This window comes from Hippocampus zosterae, chromosome 1, assembly GCF_025434085.1.
Source record: "Hippocampus zosterae strain Florida chromosome 1, ASM2543408v3, whole genome shotgun sequence".
NCBI classification, from domain to species: domain Eukaryota; kingdom Metazoa; phylum Chordata; class Actinopteri; order Syngnathiformes; family Syngnathidae; genus Hippocampus; species Hippocampus zosterae.
In genome coordinates this window covers 36,949,139-36,968,746 of record NC_067451.1, presented here as the reverse complement: position 1 = coordinate 36,968,746, position 19,608 = coordinate 36,949,139, and the positions used below count along the sequence as shown (strand labels likewise).

The following is a 19,608-nucleotide window of genomic DNA, read 5'->3' as shown; positions in this document are numbered from 1 at the left end:
TTCCGGCTCCGGCCTCCCTGTGTGGAGTTTGCATGTTCTCCCTGGGCCTGCGTGGGTTTTCTCCGGGTGCTACGGTTTCCTCCCACATTCCAAAAACATGCATAGCTGGCTGATTGAACACTCTAAATTGTCCCTAGGTGCGAGTGTGAGTGCGAATGGTTGTTCGTTTCTGTGTGCCCTGCGATTGGCTGGCAATCGATTCAGGGTGTCTCCCGCCTACTGCCCGAAGACAGCTGGGATAGGCTCCAGCACCCCCGCGACCCTAGTGAGGATCAAGCGGCTCGGAAGATGAATGAATTCAAACTAATCAGGTGAGGCTTCATCATGCAGCAAGACAATAGCTCAAAACACACTGCCGATCCAACAAGGGGCTTGATCAGGGGAAAAATGTAAAAGGTTTTGGATTGGCCATGTCAGTGACTGACAGTTAACCAAATAAAGCATGCAGTTCACCTCCTGATGAGGACTGAAGGGAGAAACACCAGAATCCAACAAGATCTGAAGGAGGCTGGAATAAAGGCTGCAAAAAGATTTCAAGTGAAGAATGCAACAATCTGGTGAAGTCAGTGGGTCACAGGCTTGATGCAGTTATTACAAGTAAGGGGTATACTATCAAATATGACATTTTCTTCTCGAGCTGATTCAGTCATGTCTCTTCCAATACTTCTGCTCACTTGAAATTGGCTTCAAACAAAATGTGCTGTGTTCTGAGTTGTTCAACACATCTAGACATGATCAGCATGAAATAAAAGCTGGACTTCTCAACTTTTGTCTCATGTTTGTGTTTTGATCTGAAAGCCAAATATCTTCAGGATACAGTTGTCCCTCGGTTATCGCTCGTGTTACGTTCCAAAAATGATCTACAATAGATGAAATCCATGAAGTTAAGATTGCTTTTTTGGTGTTGTTTTATGCTTCTATTAAGCCTTTATGACCTTCCAAAAACTTGTTACACTTCATAAATGTAACTTTTAAAATGCAAAATGAAGAATGAATAGGCTACCCACATGAATTTGAAACACGGCTTATTATCAGAATCAGAATCAGAATCATCAGAATCATCTTTATTGGCCAAGTATGTAGAACACACAAGGAATTTGTCTCCGGTATAACACGCTGCACTAGTATCATCGTAAACAACAAAATCATTGAACCATTTTAGAGTAACCACTAGTTTTGAAGTACCATTTTGTGGTGCAAGAAGAAGAGTGACTGTCAGTGACTGTTTAAGGAGTTAATGGCTAGAGGGAAGAAGCTGTTTAAGTGTCTACTGGATTTGGTGCGCATGGATCTGTAGCGTCTGCCTGAGGGGAGTGGCTGAAAAAGGTGGTGGGCAGGGTGCGGGGGATCCAGGAGGATTTTCCGTGCCCTTGTCTTGATTCTTGCAGTGTGCAAGTCCTCAAGAGTGGGTAGGGCGGTGCCAACGATTTTTTCTGCCGTCCTAACTGTCCGTTGAAGTCGGATTTTGTCCTTTTTTGTGGCGGCCCCAAACCAAACCGTGATGGAAGAACACAGGATTGATTCGATGACTGCAGTGTAGAACTGTCGTAGCACCTCCTGTGGCAGGCCATGCTTCCTCAGCAGCCTCAGGAAGTACATCCGCTGTCGGGCCCTTTTCAGGATGGAGATGGTGTTGACTTCCCACTTCATGTCCTTGGAGACTGTGATTCCCAGGAACTTGAAGGTCTCGACGGTTGACACAGGGCAGTTGGATAGTGTGAGGGGCAACTGAGGAGAAGAATGCTTCCTGAAGTCCACGATCATCTCTACAGTTTTGAGCGTGTTCAGCCCGAGGTTGTGTCGGCCGCACCAAAGCTCCAGCTGCTCCACTTGTTGGCGGTACGCAGACTCGTCGCCGTCTTTGATGAGACCGATGACCGTGGTGTCGTCTGCGAACTTTATGAGTTTGACAGCTGGATCTGTTGAGGTGCAATCGTTTGTGTAGAGAGAGAAGAGCAGTGGCGAGAGGACACATCCCTGTGGGGCACCAGTGCTGGTAGTGCGTATTGATGATGTTGTTGCTCCCAGTCTCACCTGTTGTGTCCGTCCCGTCAGGAAGCTGAGGATCCACTGGCAGATCGTAGGGGACACACCGAGGTGGAGTAGTTTGGGGGTGAGGAGTTCCGGGATGATGGTGTTGAACGCAGAGCTGAAATCCACAAACAGAATCCTTGCGTAGGTCCCTGTGCTGTCGAGGTGCTCGAGGATGTAGTGCAGACCTATGTTGACTGCGTCTTCCACAGACCTGTTTGCCCGGTAGGCAAACTGGAGAGGGTCCAGCAGGGGTCCAGTGACGTTCTTTAGGTGATTCAGCACAAGGCGTTCAAAGGACTTCATGACCACAGACGTCAGGGCGACAGGCCTGTAGTCGTTCAGTTCCGATGTTGCCGATTTCTTGGGAACTGGGATGATGGTAGACTGTTTGAAGCAGGATGGGACCTCACACAGCTCCAGGGATCTGTTGAAGATTTGTGTGAAGACCGGAGCCAGCTGGTCAGCGCAGACTTTCAGGCAGGAGGGGGACACTTTGTCGGGCCCCGGAGCTTTCTTGATCTTTTGCTGCTTGAAGAGCCGTCTCACGTCCTGTTCGTGGATCTGTAGTGGAGAAAAAGAGGGTGGGGGGCTAGGTAGAGTGGTTTCTGGTAGAGGTGGGTGTGTGTGGGAAATGGGGGTGTCCTTTTCAAATCGGCAGAAAAACATGTTTAGTTCATTAGCAAGACCCTTATTGTTCACTGTTTGGGGGGATGGCATTCTATAGTTAGTGATTGCTTTCAGGCCATTCCATACAGATGCAGAGTCGTTAGCAGAGAACTGGTTTTTCAGCCTCTCTGCATAGCTTCTCTTTGCGATGTTAATTTCCTTTGTCAATTGGTTTCGGGCATGTTTGTACAGTGCCCGATCTCCACTTCTAAATGCGGCCTCTTTCTCTTTCCTGAGTTGCCTGAGTTTGGGAGTAAACCATGGCTTGTTATTGTTGAAGGAGCAGAACGACTTTGTTGGTACACACATGTCCTCACAGAAACTGATGTATGATGTTACAGTGTCTGTGTATTCATCCAGTGTGCCCGTTGAAGTTTCAAAGACGCCCCAATCAGTGCAGTCTAAGCATTCTTGTAGAGCTAGCTTTGCTTCATCTGTCCATTTTTTCACAGTCTTAACAACCGGTTTAACACATTTGAGTTTCTGTCTGTATGTAGGTATTAAGTGGATTAAATTGTAGTCAGAAAGACCCAAAGCTGCGCGGGCGACCGATCGGTATGCATTTTTGATTGTTGTATAGCAGTGATCTAGAATGTTGCCTTCTCTGGTGAAACAGTCTATGTGCTGCTTATATCTGGGAAGTTCACGGTTAAGATGTGCTCTATTAAAATCGCCCAAAATGATCAGGGGTGACTCTGGGTATTTTAGTTCGAGTTTGTTTACTTGTTCGGCTAGCGTTTGTATCGCCGTGTTAGCGTTAGCTTGTGGCGCAATGTAAACACCGACTAGTAAAAAGGAGGTGAACTCACGTGGCGAGTAGAATGGCTTGCAGTTTAAAGACAGCGACTCCAGGTCCGGGCTGCAGTGTGCGTCGAGCTTCGTGACATCAGTGCACCATTCTTCGTTGATATAGAAGCAAATCCCACCACCTTTCGATTTCCCCGATAGCTCCGTGTCGCGGTCGGCTCGGAGAAGGCGGAAGCCGGGTAGATGTAGCGCGGGATCTGGATGGCGGTCACTGAGCCAGGTTTCAGTGAAGCAGAGCGCAGCAGAACGTGCAAATGTTTTGTTGGTCTTTGTGAGGAGAAGAAGTTCATCCATCTTGTTTGGCAGAGATCGTAGATTAGCAAGATGGATCGATGGGAGCGGGGTTCGAAATCCGCGCTGCCTGAGCTTGGCGAGCACGCCGGCTCGCTTCCCCCTCCTCCGGCGGCGTCTCCATGCTCCGTACAGCGCAGCCGCTCCGCTCGCGATTAGCTCCGAAAAACCTTGTGGATTTTCGTGTGCTGGTGAAAAAAGACCGAGCGTAGACTCCCCAATGCGCAGCAACTTTTCCCTCGTGTAAGTAAGCCGCTCAGGGTCGCCAAAAACAAACGAAAATGACAAAAACAGGGATAATACTAGGGAGCGTGTGACCGAGGCTGCCATACCTGTCGGCGCCTGATGAACTTCTACTTCTACTGCCTACACCGGGCAACATTCTTTTAATTTCTGAGTGTTTTTTTCAGGGCTACTAGTGGTAGCGATTATTAGAAGTCAGGAAAGCTGATTACCGAGACTTGGAGCCAATATTCACTTTCATTAAAGGGGAAAACATTGGTGTCAGAATTTCCAAAAATACAAACTCCAACTCCTGACTTAAAAAAAAAAAATCTCTTTAAGTGTGTGTTTATAGAAAAACATTTCACCATGGCAACATTAAAAAACAACAAGAACTCCATATTCATATCCAAAACGACAGAAAACAAACGAGCTGTCGTGTTGGTTCTTTTTAAAACGTACTGTATATACAAAACTCAAGCGACTACTGTTGGACCGGCACGTCCTTCTCCTTCTCGGTTTCCGTGCCTTCTGCTCGAGAGTGACCGCCCAAGAAAACGTAAATGAACGATGACTTCAATGACACCCAGAAAAGCAAACACTAATGCGCCAAACAGAAAATCCAGAGAGGAAATCACAAAATAAATTCTATGGGGGGCGGGGGGTTGTGAACAAACAACCAAGCCAAGTGAGGCCCAGCAGATCGTCAAAATAAAGGATTAAAATCTCCAAGAACGCATCTTAATTTAATGTAACGCAGAACATTCGACTTTTTACCCGAGTAGGAGCGGAAGATTATAATCCGATGGATATTGCTGTGTCATATTGCGGTCGTCCTTGTCCTGACGGATAGATTGTCGCCGTTTCATTTAACGAAAGCACCAAGCACCATGGATTACTTTATCTTGAGTTCTCTCGTGGCTGCTTGAGTTGAATGTTTCATCAATATCTACCAAAATTTGGAGCGATATCTGACAATCCAAGACCTTTAAAAAAATCTTCATATCAGGTTGTCCGCCATTTTTAATTTCCTCTCACATTTTGCCTCATTTTAGGCCTTTATTGAACTCCTATTGTATTGAACTAGTATTTTTAGTACAATGTAAAATCCCAATTGCTATGTGCCAGTATCCCAACGTGTCAACACCACAATGTGGCCAGAGCTCTGCAGGCCCTTTATAGAGGCTTGCAGGTCTAGATTTAGGATATTGGTGTCTCATGCCAACACACATTTCTACATGCATTGGTAAAAAAAATATAATGCCCAAGGCCTCATGTTAGCAGTACTTAATTAACTAGACTGAAAATAAAAATAGAACTGCAAAATAAGATGAAATAAATCTGCAGAGAAAAAGAAGATGCTTATGGGTAGTTTGAATGTGTGCAAACATGCAATGCAGCAAAGATGTGGCTGCAGGAGTATGAAAATGCAAGGGCCTTGGATTTTTGGATTTTACATATTGCAAGGCCATTTTGTACTGGACACCCTTTTGTTTGAACTTATTGTTCATTATGGATAATCAGTGAGGAGCACACAAGTCCAAAAACCGGGTCCAGGCCTTCCTGTGCCGAGTTTGCATGTTCTCCCCATACCTGTGTGGGCTTTCTCCAGGTACTCTGGTTTCCTCCCACATTCCAAAAATACGTATGGTAGGTTAATTGAAAACTCTAAATTGTCTGTAGATGACATTGTGAGTGTGAATGATTGTTCGTCGATGTGCGCCCTGCGATTGGGTGGCAACCAATTCAGGGTGTACCATGCAGACTGCCCAAAGACACCTGGGATAGGCTCCAGCACACATGCCATTCTTGTATGCGGCTCAAATAATGGCTGGATGGATGTGGGGTTTCATTTCAATAAGAGAGGGTACCACTTATTTTATCTGTGTGTATATTGTGTATGCATATCTTCGCTGGAAAGATTTTATTGAAATTTATTGTCTTCTCTTTCAGCTTCAACTCTGAAGACGGAGCAAAAATTGAGGATCGAGCAGAATCTCTTACAAGTTCTGAAGGTGTGTCTAATATACACTATAGTCAGTCATTTATTTTGGGGATTGAAAATGAAACGGTGAATGATAAGTATAAAATGTGCATTGAAAATTACAAATAAAAGTTAATTTTAAATATGGGAAGTAGGAGCAGAAGACTCGTAAAACACACAGGCCCTCGACATTGACTTGTACTTTTAAATTGCATCTAATACAAGCTGTAAAGCAGGGGTGCCCATTAGGTCGATCCTGATCTACCGGTAGATCTAAGACAGCTCACAAGTAGATCCGAGGACTGTCGAGGAGAAAACAAACAAACAAACAAACAAACAACCATTTGTGTCTTTGTACATGTTAGCAATATATTTTTTGTGTTAATATACACTGCACCATAATCATCTTATCAGTCTCATTTTCACAAAAAAAAAATATTTAAACAATAAAATAAAGCAGGTAAATCTTAAATTTACGTTGGCGCGTGATTACGTCACCGGAAGTTGTTAGCGCTCAGCAGTTTGCAATTGCAGCTTGTGATCAGAGCTGTTGCGCTTTTATCGTCATGATTCTCATTCAGAGTTTGCTTCGTGTACAATTCACCGAGGGCACGGGCAAAGAATAGGAATCTAGGAGGGCCCAGGGAAGCACTTTAAAACGGTACGTGTGAGCTACGGTAGTTAACGGGCTGCAAAAGTGCGTCGCGTGCCTCCGTTTCAGGCTGTTTCTCATCATGGCGTGCGTGTGCGCGTGCGCATGCGCGCGCCAGTAAGGGTAGATCCCGGGAGGTTAGTTGATCAAAAAGTAGATCTTCGATCCAAAAAGTTTGGGCGCCCCTGGTCTATATAGTAATAAGATATTTTTTCAAAGATTCATCACATGATTTTAATCATTCAATTCCTATTACATTACAACCCTTATTGTTCACTGATTGGTGAGATGGTCACCTGTAAATTGTAATTTATTTCAGGCCATTCCACATGGACATAAGAGTCATTAGTGGAAAATGTTTTACTGTCTTTCTGCATAGCTACTCTATCCTGTGTTGGCTGATTTCGGGCCTGTTCGTGCAATGCCCTATCTCTGCTTCTAATGGCGGCCTCTTTTGTCAGTTTGTCAGGGAACCCTATCTTGTTTAGCCGAACTAGGGGAAGGTCTTTGTTGAGACACGCATGCCTTCACAGAAACTGATGTATGATGTTTGTGTCGCTGTTTTTGTCCAGGCTGCAAGTTTAAGTTTTAAATGCACCTCACCCCAGTCAGTGCAGTCCAAAAACATTCCTGTCATGCCAGCTTTCTTTCATCGGCCCGCCTCTTTGTAGTGCTTGCAGACAGTTTTGCACGTTTAAATCTGATGCATTATTAATTGTTAATTGAGTATGCACCTTTATTTTGGGATTAAGTGAATTGAAGAGTGATCAGACAAGCCCAGCGCTGCGTGGGCAACAGACCGGGATGAGTCTTTCAGTGGCGTGCAGCAATGGATCACAGGGTTGCATTCTAGTGAAACAATCATTGTGCTGATTATATTTTTTGATTCTCTCCTCTTTCATTTCAAACTGCTTTAAACAACAAAGCGTATGAGGGAAAAGTGGTTAGGACTGTACGACTGTCCATGTTTTATCGTTATGTGTTGTGTTGTTTATTATTTTACTTTATGTTAACTGTTTTGTTAAGTGCTTTATTACAGCTGCTGCTGTTGTGAAAGCACGATATAAATCAAGATGTATTGTATATCTGGGAAGTTCATGTTTAAGTTGTGCTGTGGTAAAATCATCCAGGATGATGAGGGTTGATTCTGTGCGCTAAAGCTAAAATTGACCTGGTCAGACAGCATTTGTAGCGCTATGCTCATATTAGTTTGTGGTGGGATGCAAACATCGGCAACCACGAAGCACTCGCGTGGTGAGTTGAATGTGTTACAGTTCATAAATAGCATCTGTAATTCTGGGCTGCAGTATGTTTTGAGCTCCGTGACATCTGCGCTCCATTCATTTTCCGAACCGCTTTATCCTCACTCGGGTCACTAAGGGTGCCGGAGCCTGAATTGGCCTGACACCCTGAATTGGTTGCCAGCTCCATTTTTCGTTGATATAGGCACATATTCCGCTACCTTTTAACTTCCCTGATAGTTTCCTTGACGCGGTCCGCCCAGTGAAGAGGGGAGCCACGTAGGTGTAGCTCAGCATTCGGGATGTATTCGCTGAGGCAAGTTAAAGTAAATCAGAGCAGAGTATAACAACATATGATTGTTCCACAGGATGTGTAACATTCAACAAGTCGACAAATTTACTCCAGATTACCTGGGGCTGAGACGTGAACATATAAAGCTGTGCTCTTAAAGTAGGGCGGCTCTGAGGCATAATTTATGTTGCTATAGTAATGTGACAATAGCAGACACGCTACATGGATGTGGTGAGAAATTGTTACTTGTGTGTGTTTAAAATAAAAGACACAATTTAAGATTTCCTCACAATCGGGGCATCATTGTGTATCAATAATGGATTAATTATTTGTATAATTAATGACTGGAAACTTGAGTTTACTGCCTGGAATGGACTCATGTGCCTCTGTAGCGTCACCACGTCTGTTTTTGGATTCATTTTGAACAGATAAAAAAACTTCTTGAAATCAGTTATTAATTTGAAGGATGCTACATTTGAAACGTTTTTGCTCTGAATCTTCGAGGTTAATAAATTTGATTCAAACACACTCAATGCAAGTTTTCTGATGTGGATTACTTTCAAAATCTACATGGGAATTGGACGATGTATGTCACAAGGAAAAAGTAACTAGTGTGAAATAAGGAAAGAAGGAGAACTTAACAAGATTAAAAAAATAAACTAAATATGAACAATCATCCCTTTGTGATGGAACTTTTTGAGTTGAATTTGGCACTCAATGGTGAAATACAATATCCACAATGGATCACTGAATGATTCTCAGACTCTTTCTGTATCTTTTTAGAAATGTTCTTCATGTATCAGGTATTCATTCACAAACAAATATTGTAAGTCACTTTAAATGAATAACCCTCTTGACAGGATGAGACAAAATGAAGCATTATTTATCGATCTGTTTTTTGATACTTGAATGATTAATTGATTGTGCAGGTGGTCATGAAGTTTTGGTAAATTATGAATAATTTCGTGCTTGAATGGATTTAGTTTAATTTCAATAGGGATAGGCCTTGTAAGAAAAAAAAACACAGTTTTGTTGACTTGAAGTGTCATTAGTCAAATTTCCCTGTGCCAAAGTTCACATATTTCCATAACCTGGATGACAGGGAATCGACACAGACACCGACTTTTATGGTACATAAAAGATAACAGTAAGGATTGGATTGGATAAACTTTATTGTGAAATGTACTGTATGTGTAACATTCAGCACAGATGAGATTTCTTCCCTCTCAACATAAAACAAGAGGAGCCACTGAGGTTGTCTGCGCCGCTATCAAAAGAAAAGTTAACAAAGAAATGGCAAAATAATACAAAACAACACATAAGACACAGCCAATCGTGCACTCTTAACCACTTTCCTGCATATACTTTGTTGTCTGAAGCAGTTATAGCTATAGAAAGAGGAGCGAATCAAAGTGTCCTTTTCACCAGTGGATCAAAGATGCCATAAGACCAATAAGGCTAATTGCCCTATTGGTACAGAAGATCAAAAATTAACAAAATGAAATTAGACTAAACTGTGGATCGCTTGTCTTGTGTGTCTAGAGGTTTATACATTAAAAAAGGTTTTCCATTTTTTTCACCCTTTTTTAAGTATTCTTAACACTGAATGTTTTGGATTGTCAAGATATTTTTTATATCTCGCAAGACAAGCCAAGTATAAATACTTTGAATTGTTCAAAAATGTTTTTATTATTTTGGGTTGTGTAGACGAAACCAAACATTCATCAAAAAGTTAATAACTAACTAACTAACTACTCAATAACTTTTAATTTAAGCATGGGGGTGTTTGCTTAATCAAGCATGTGATGACCCAAGGCTGTAAGGACTCAAAATGACTTGCTGTGAAAAATGAATAATAATATTTAGTCTTGCAAATTGATATTCGGGTTCCTAATTATTGTGAAAAATCATACCATGAGCAATATTTACCTACTGTATTTGCAGATATTAGTTGTGCATCAAACCGGTAACCATTTGTACAAATCAGTAGTCAAGAAATAGCTCTCCATTTCAAAAAGGTTGGTGACTATGTCGTAAACATTGTGTTATAGCACACCACTATAATTAAAGTTGCACACTACATTACATTTTTTTAATGGGGAGGCATGTTCAAACTGGTTTATTGTATTTTGTGGTCAAACTGATTATGTCAATATTATTTCCATTAGAACAAGATACCTGATGCTGAGCCTCAGTGTGATCAGGTTTCAGCTCAAGCAGGACGGTCACTATGGAATGAATGCATGGCCTCTGGTGGATCAAATGAATTCATAATTGATGTGCAAGACTACATACCATTCAGTAAGTAAAAAAATCACAAAATGGCCAATACACCAATTATCCTGCACGAAAGTGTATTTTAACCTCAGGGGATTCTCGAATCATGACAGAGTTCTATTTCAATGACACATTGTGACTCAAGAAAAATTCACGTGGTGTCCGAGTGTGGTTGAATCCTCACAATGGAAGTTTTGTGTAATGATTAATTCTTATGATGCTATACAAACCAGTTCATGTGCGCTCTTGTATACATATCACACAAATGGCATATAATATTATGAGGTTCTGTCCTAAACACAAAGTGTCATTGTTCGAAGTGTGTCATGGGCCGAGCATTCCTTGGATAAGGAAAATTTATTTTTTTACGTCTTTTTAAAAGACAATGCTGTGTTTTTTACATTGTTTTTCAAATTATACCGCATGTAAGATTTAATTTAAAAAACACATTTGTTTTTTGTTTTTTTTCCTGGAGACATTTTTGGGTACCTGTACATTGTTTTCTGTTGAGGTCACTGATTTTGATCCCATGTAGGTTGATAATTAGTTTTCGAGACAAATTACGTAACTCATTTAATGCTAAAATGTAAATATATCTTTGCAAAAATCCTATAATTTAGTGCAAAAACGTAAAATACGTTTTGGCAAGATGGCAGGAGTGACTTTGATCCGATCTTAGTCCAAACACAGTGTAAGTGGGTGCGGAGTGTGATCCGCAGTGATCCGCAATCGCGAGGTAACCTTTGGAAGCAGTGTGGTGTTGAGAAAAAAAAGAAACAGGACAGAGAAACGTGTCTTTTTGCCATGTTAATCAGAAACCTGCTGCTGTCAATCACGAAAGCTTTCTGTTGGCTGCTGTGGCGATATACCGTATTTTCACGACTATAAGGCGCCATTAAAAGTCTAAAATTTTCTCCAAAATGGACAGGACGCTTTATGGTGCGGAGCGTCCTTTATATGCGCTGAGTTCCAAAATCTGACTGACAGCCGACACGCTGTTTATATAGAGAAAAGGCGGAAGTGACTGTGGCCAGGCATGCGGGAAAGAAGTCGGCCAATCAGGGAAGGGTGGGCGTGTATACATACATATATGGTGAGGGAGAGAGAGAGAGAGAGAGAGAGGACAGGCAAGGGTGGGCGTGTAAGTGGACGTCACGCTAAAGGGACCCGCAAGCAGGCACCAACACCTGTATAGAGTGTGGAAATGTGCATTGTTGCAAAACAACTCCGGTTTTGGCTTCTAAGAACCCCTGAAAATAAATTCGACAAAGAGACACGCCTACGAAACTCAGTTCAAACTTAAAGCCACCGGTTATGCTTTTGGCATGCGTGCCCATCTCACAGCAGCGGTGAAAAACCAAGTCAAGCAAATGAACTCTGAGCTTGCCGTTATTCCCGGAGGCTTGACTAAACTCCAACCGCTGGACATTGGCATCAACCGGGCGTTCAAAGTAAAGTTGCGAACGGCATGGGAACAATGGATGATCGGTGGCAAACACAACTTTACGAAGAGTGAGAGGCAGCGCTTGGCGAGTTACGCCACAATACGCAACAACGAGAGGGAACGCGGCGTTTTTGATGGATTACGGCACTTGCGCAATTGTTCAATTCTTTCTACACACACGCGCGCTGCCACCATGTTTCGCTCTGTTCTTTACTTTCAAATGTGGGAAAGCTTCACACGAGAGAAATGCTGACTTTGCTGTTGCTACTCCTTCTTTCCGCTCGGCAATGCGTAGCAACCTACACTAGCATGTGATGCGTTCAATGACAACTGGGATGTGCAGTCCTCTGCTTCTGATACAGAGGATGAGGACTTTGATGGATTTCTGGGTGATGATTGATCGAAAAACGTGAGAACATTGTACGATGGCTAAATAAAATACACCCGAACTCAGTTCTGCTTTCGTTGCCTTTTTAAAAACGTGTTTTTAGCTTGTATCTGTATGTCTTGGCATGCTACCGTATGCTTCAAGCTAACGTGTTAGCGTGCGCGCATGCATGCCGTATGTTTAAGCTGGCGTATGTTTTACCACTGTAAAACTGCGCCCATTGGTACATTGCGGTCTGTATATGTGTAAAATACAGAAATGTCACCCATTAATGAGAGTGCGCCCAACCGTACGGTGCGTCGAATAGTCGTAAAATACGGTATATATTTCCATTTTCAATCACAGTTTCTGTTACTTTTCTTCTGCTAAAGTACAGTTAGTAATCCATTCGAACTGATTTGACATTTGGTGGCTCAACATTGAATGAGACAGTAGTCACGCAATTGGCTAAGAGTCAAGACCGTAATACAATACATACTCACAAAAAGTTAGGGATATTTGGCTTTTGGGTGAAACTTCAGGAAGAGCCTAAAATGCATTCAGACCTTTACAGGTGAATTTATTGGGACCTTCTCTAAGCTTTTGAATGCACGTGTTGAACTATTAACAGTTTCAGTATTTTTTGCACATGTTACTGCTCTCTAATGATGACTTGAACAGCAAAATTCACAGCATGCATTTGATCCTTGAATTGACCAATAAATGTCCTGGTTCAAATAGAGCTAGTGTTTAAATAGTCATCCTCATCATGCTGTTCACATTTTGACGTCGTGAGACCAAGACAACACCTTACCACGAATCAACAGTACCTTGCCATTGGAAGATAGAAGTAATGAGCTCAGCATGTCACACAGTGTCATAAGCAGGTTGCAACAGAGATACTGAGATCCCGGAAGAGTTCACAGAAAGATGTAGAAGTGGACGTCCTTCGGTCACATCCCATGCTGATGACAGCTACACTGTAAACAATGCCCTGAGAAAATGGATGACAAAAGCCACTCAACTCCAGGCATGTTTAAGGGATGTGAGAGGCACCCAAGTGACACGTCAGACCATGCGAAACAGTTTACATCAGCGTGGTCTGCATGGGTACCTGACCACACCACCGCCTGCACTTTCTCCAGACCTCAATCACATTTAAAACCTGTGTGATTAGCTCAGCCGCCATGTAAAAATGTGAAATTCTGCATCCCAGTAGCTCATTAAAATGAGGAAGAAGTGTGGGATGCAATGCCTCAGCAGACATTGTCGACTTGTGAACAACATGAGAAATTGTTGGTCGTTGGCAAGCTGTAATGACAAAAGGGCACATGATGAGTTATTGAGATGTTAAATGTTTTTGTTGTGATGTACCCACCATTGTTGTTAACTTTTGTTTCAACAAATTGTTTGAAATGAGTAAATCAGCAGTGCATCCTTCTACTTATATGTCCTACTTTAATAAAATGTTATCCCGTGAGCCATAAATTTCACCTGAAAGCCATAGATCCCCAACTTTTTGTGAGTGGTGTATATCCCATGTATTAGAATGAAGACCGGTGACTAATATATCAAAGCATCCGATATATGTACAGTAAGTATTCCCACCCACAGACTTTTGTCAAACGGAAATTCCCTCACCCGGAATAAAAACCTCTGCATTAAAATTTCGACTACGGTATTACATTAATGATCGATTCATAACAATGGAAGTTCCAGGACCTGGAACCCGTAAGCCATACGGAAGCCCGCAGTAGAACAAACTCAAGCAAGTCCCGCTTGATACAACGGAATAACTGTGGCCGCGCCGCTATTTATTCTCGTTGGATCCAAAACCGCAAAATGTAAGTGACTCTATTGGCAGGAGTTTCAGTGGAATCGCAAAGGGTTTTGTATTTCATTTAATTACTTTTACATCCTGTTGATCGTGGCATCCAAATGAAGAGCAACGGTAATGACCGTTGAAGAGTGTCATGATTCTGTTTGTGACCAACAGGTGGCACTGTAGGGCTCTCCCTGCAGCTGCACACCTGTTGGTCGCTTTAAAAGGACTCCCCACACGACTACTCGGTGTCGGGTCATTGTTTGTTTCTGTGTTGCTGTTTGTTTGCTACTGTCATGTTTGTTCTAAGTCATGTTTCGGTCATGGTTGGTTTTTGCTTCAGTCATGGTTTTATTTATTACTTTGGATTCTTTTTGTTTTCAGGACTCTGTTTAGGATTTCGTTTTCTCTTTGTTTTAATACAATCTTTCAAGTACACCCTGCTCCTCCCTCCTGCCTGCTTTTTTGGGTTCACCACCACCGCGCAACGTGACAAACAGAAAGTGAAATGCATCCAATTCGCTGCTCAAAGAAAATTGCTGCATGTCATACATAAAGCATATTTGACAATAAAGATGACCTTGACCTTGTCTATGGCACATTTGTAAAAGTAACATGTTTTCTGCAATAATATGTCAAATATGTAATTTGTGAAGACATTTCTAACCTCACTGTCTCCTTCACTTTATGATCCTAGTTCAATGTAAAGCCAAATTCCGGTCTCCCAGTTTCCATGTTGATGAAGTCATCCAACTCCAGGTGTTGGTGAGAGCTGACTGTCCTAATCCTGTGTCATTCACCAAACTGGCTGTCACCCTGAGCAATCAGGTACTCGGTTAAAATGCAAAAACTGTATCTGCACTTTCTCAAATACAAGTTTGATCACAAAGGGTTCACTGTCAATAAAATGGCAATTGTTCATCATTCCACTAATACTCCTCCAGTCACCTTTGTTGTTTTGTTTTATTTTTATATTTTCTCTTAAACATTTAGGTACACATTATGACCTGACAATTAGACAAGTTCAAAACAGTAGGGGACAAGGAACAGATAAGAGACAAAGTAACAAATAGTCACTATCCTGTGAAAAAAAATGTGTGGCCATTTTTTTTGGGGGGGGGTTGTTTGTGTTATGCAGATATGTTGGGGAAGGAAAAAGCTTTGGGGTTTTTTTTCCATCACCTTACCATGTAGGAGGGGTTTGTGTGTCCCAATGAACTGAGGAAGCAAGGTGAGCTGGGGCTTTATGCTCCTGGCAAAGTCACCCATTGCAAACAGGTCTGTGGCGAGTGACCAGAATAAGCACTGATCAAAAGACCTCTTTTGATGAGTACGATATATGGACCCAAGTTTCGCTTGCCCAGACGCGGGTCACCGGGGCCCTTCCGTGGAGCCAGGCTTGAAGGTGGGGTTCACTGGTAAGCGCCTGCTGGCCTGGCCTACACCTATGGGGCCCGGCCGGGCTCAGCCCGAAAAGGCAACGTGGGTCCCCCTTCCCATGGGCTCACCACCTAAGGGATGGGCTAAAGGAATCGGGTACAATGTGAGCAGGGCGGCAGCCGAAGACGGGGATCTTGGCGGTCCGATCCTCGGCTACAGAAGCAAGCTCTCGGGACATGGAATGTCACCTCTCTTACAGGGGAAAGAGCCCGAGCTGATGTGCGAGGCAGAAAAGTTCAGACTAGCCTTTAGGTGGGGGGACGGGTACTGACAATTGTTTCTGCTTATGCACCAAACAACAATTCAGGGTACCCACCCTTTTAGAGTCCTTGGAGGGGGTGCGTGCGCGCCACAGGGTGTGTTCCAGAGGAATCACACACCTTGGCCTCTCTGGTAAGATATATTTAGGGCTGTTGGAGAGGAAGGTCCGTCAGGAAGTTGAATTTCAGATTCAGGAGGAGCAGTGTTTTTTTTTTTTCTTTTTTTAAATTATTTTTTCTTTTTTTTAATGTCCTATCATTTGGAACAGTGGACCAGCTCGACAACCTTGGCAAGGTCCTCGGCGAGTGACCAGTCTACATGTGATTTGAGGACTTGGACAAGCCGTTTGTGTCCCTTGGAGGTACTTCGGGAGTATGGGGAGACCCCTAATATGGGCTATTCGGTCCCTACAACACAGTTGTCAGAGTTTGGTTCGGTTCGCATTGCAGGCAGAAAGTTGGATTTGTTCCTGTGAGGGTTGGACTCCACCAAGGCTGTCATCTGTCACCAAACCAGTTCATAAACTTTTGACGGGATTTCAAGGCAAAGTCGAGGCGTTGAGTGGGTCGGGTTTGATGGCCTCAGTATTGCATCTATGCTATTCACAAATGATTTGGTGCTGTTGGTTTCTTAAAGCTGAGATCTCTTACTCCCACAGGAGCAGTTCACAGCCGAGTCTGCAGCAGTTCGGATGAAAATCAGCATATCCAAATCTGAAACAATGGACTGGTCAGAAAATGGTGGAGTGTCCTCGCTGGGTGAGGGATGAGATCTTGTCCCAAGTGGAGGAGTTTAAAGTATCTTGGAGTCTTGTTCATGAGAAAGGGCAGAACGGAGCGGGAGATCAACAGGCAGAATGGGAGATCAACTGGTGAATCTGTGCAGCGTCTGCTGTGGTACAGACTTTGTATCGGTTTGTCGTGGTGAGGAAGGAGCTGAGCCAAAGGGTGAAGCTCTCTATTAACTGTTCGATCAACGTTATACCCCAAACGATGATGAAGAGTCGCGATGAAGAATGAGTTGAAGATGAGGATAAAGGTAAATGTAGGGTTGGAAACAACTAGTGTGGTCTTCTGTGCTAAAAGTGATGGTAGTCCATTGAAATCACATCAGGTTCCTCTTCTTCCCAAGTGTACGACTGGTTGTCTTTCAAGCAAGATACGTAGTGCTTGTGAGATCTTTTCTTTAGGAGAACGTAGTCTTTGGGCTGGTTAAGCACTTTTCTCTGGGAGTGGGCCACCAGGTGATGGTGGTGATTACCTATGACCACCTGTTGGTCATAGGTAATCAGGCCTATAAAAGGACTCCTGCCCGAACACTCAGTGTCGGGTCATTGTTGTTTTTGCTACTGTCATATTTGTTTGAGTCATGTTTTGGTTGCTGCTATGTTTTATCTTCAGTCATGATTTTGTTTGCTACTTTGGACTTTGTTTGCTTAGGATTTAGTTTTCTGTGTTTTATCAATACACATCTTCAAATACACCCTGCTACTCTCTCCTGCCTGCTTTTTGGGGTCCACCACTACCCTAACAACGTGACAGTGGGCATTGTTAACCTCGACTGTGAGTAATCCAGGATTTAATTCTCTAGATCAGGGGTGCCCATTACGTTGATCGTGATCGACCAGTAGATCAGGGACTGGTCCCAAGTCGATCCGAGGGGTGTAGAGGAGCAAAAAAAAAAAACATTTGAGGCAGGGGGGTGAGAGGGGAGTGCGGGCAGAACATGGAGGGAGTTTCGTCTCCTGAACGCCTGGTGGAATAAACTGTTCTTGAGCCTAGTGGATTTAGCAGAGAGACATCGCAGCCTCCTCTCCGACGGCAGCACGTCGAAGAGGCTCTGAGACGAGTGGGTGGGGTCACCTGCGATCTGGGTGGTTGACGGGTCAGACGAGAGTTGTAAGTGTTTACTGGGGGTACCATCATTTTTGTCCAAGCCTGTTTCATCAGTTTATTTTTTTAACATAATTCTGTGAAACCCCACTTCAAAAGTAATATCCGTGTCATGTTCCTGTCCTTGGCCTGGCCAGCAGGCGGCAGTCTTTCAATTAAGGAACTGTGTATTTAAGGACCAACAATCTGTCTGGTGGTTGTCGGAGTATTGTTTATACCTTGATGCTTCCTTGTCCATAGACTATTCTTGCCATAGATCTCGTCGTGTTTCGCTTTTGCACTTTCGGTACCAATGGTTTTGTAAGTATAGGATTTTATTTTGTGATTTGTCTTTCTCTTGCGTGTATTTTGATGTATTGTTTTTGTTTATCTTCGCGATCCTTATTTTCCTCCCTTGCCTTTTGTGCAAGCGCTTTTTGTTGTTCGTTTTTTTGTGCCCTCTGGTCCTTGTTTTGACCAGCGCTTTATGTTACTACTTTGTCGGTGCGAATTTTGTATATTAAATATTTTTTGCTTCGGAGACCTTGTCTGGCGTCTACACTTTTGGGTTCCAAAACTTGATTCGCTTAGTCCGAATCGTGACAATCCGATTGAAATTGGTTATTTGTCTTTCCTTTTTTACTTATTTTATCATCACTTTTGTTAGATTCAAATAATTTTCTTTTGTGAGTTTTCCTTGATGAGGGTTGCTGACAATTTTGTCCATGTCTGTATACTGTATTGTTATTGTAGTCTGACAAGATGAATGTGGGTCGTTGAGTTATCCAAAATTTGTACTCGGGTGTTGAGTCACACTTATGAAGGTCCATCAGTCCTCCTGTTATCCTATTTTGATTGATTTTATATTCCAGCGTTATCTCTATTCCACTGCGATGAGGCACCTCTTTGATGATACAGTATATCTTAAATCTGGAGAACCCAAGAACCCTTTTCTTCTTTGGAAAATGATGAATTATGCATTAAATGACTGCTATCTGTTTACTGAACAACAAAATATGTTTTTTCAAATATTAAATGCTTTTATCCTAATTTAAGATTCGGACCAATTTGACGCTTTGGGATTTAAGGGTAGCATTTGAGTAGCAGAATTTATCGGGGCCAAATCAGACCCAATGGGTTCTCCAGGGTTAAAATGGAAAAAAAAAACCTACGGTTTTCATCTAACTCAAAACATTTTCAATGCCAAAACATCACTGCTTGGAATTACCTAAACTATGACAAGGCAAAGCTAATTTATTTTGGAAATGCTTGACTTTGAAAAAACATTTTGTAAAATGTTTTTACATTAATTTACAAAAAAAAGCTTTTCAACCTTAACTATGAAAATGTTTCCTCAACTTGGCATAACTTCGAAGGGAAATATCCCTGTTGGATGTAATGACCAAAAGGTTTCGGTTTGTTTCTGTGTTTATAGGAGTATAATAAATGGTGTGTTCTGGAGACCTCAAGTCAGGAGTGCAAAACCCTGCTGCCTGGGAAAATGAAATGTTACAACTTCAGCTTCGTGGCAAAAACCAAAGATGTTGGCAAAAAAATTGAGGTTCGAAAGATTTATGTGTTTATCGTTTGGTGTTAACTGAGTCATTTTAGATTCTCTACTCCCTTCACTCAGTCCATTGTGTTGAGCAAGCGCAACCAACGATCACGGTGTGAACATGAAGTGTTGTCTAGCAGGAGTGCCCACGTCTGGTCCTCGAGAGCCCCTATCGACCCTTTTCTAGACGTCTCCTTCTTTCAACTCGCCGGACTCAAATGATCAGGATAGTTTATCAGGCCTCTCCTACCTTGCTGATAAGCTCATCATTTGAATCAGGTGTGTTGGAAAAGGTACACCTCTAAAACCGTGTGAATTTGGGCTCTTGAGGACCGGACTTGGGCACGCCTATAGTTTCTAGTATCGTTTCAGCATGCTGAGG

General features: G+C 42.7%; 1 protein-coding gene across 2 annotated transcripts in view; it reads left to right on the top strand.

Moving 5' to 3' along the window:
- trappc11 (trafficking protein particle complex subunit 11) overlaps positions 1 to 19,608 on the top strand; it is a 112,385-nt gene that overhangs the window by 47,082 nt on the left and 45,695 nt on the right. For both annotated transcript variants that reach the window (XM_052058933.1, XM_052058942.1), the window contains exons 16-19: positions 5,974 to 6,035; positions 10,358 to 10,490; positions 14,797 to 14,927; positions 19,107 to 19,232. In XM_052058933.1, coding sequence (XP_051914893.1) covers positions 5,974 to 6,035; positions 10,358 to 10,490; positions 14,797 to 14,927; positions 19,107 to 19,232 — 452 coding nt within the window. The remainder of the gene's footprint in view (positions 1 to 5,973; positions 6,036 to 10,357; positions 10,491 to 14,796; positions 14,928 to 19,106; positions 19,233 to 19,608) is intronic.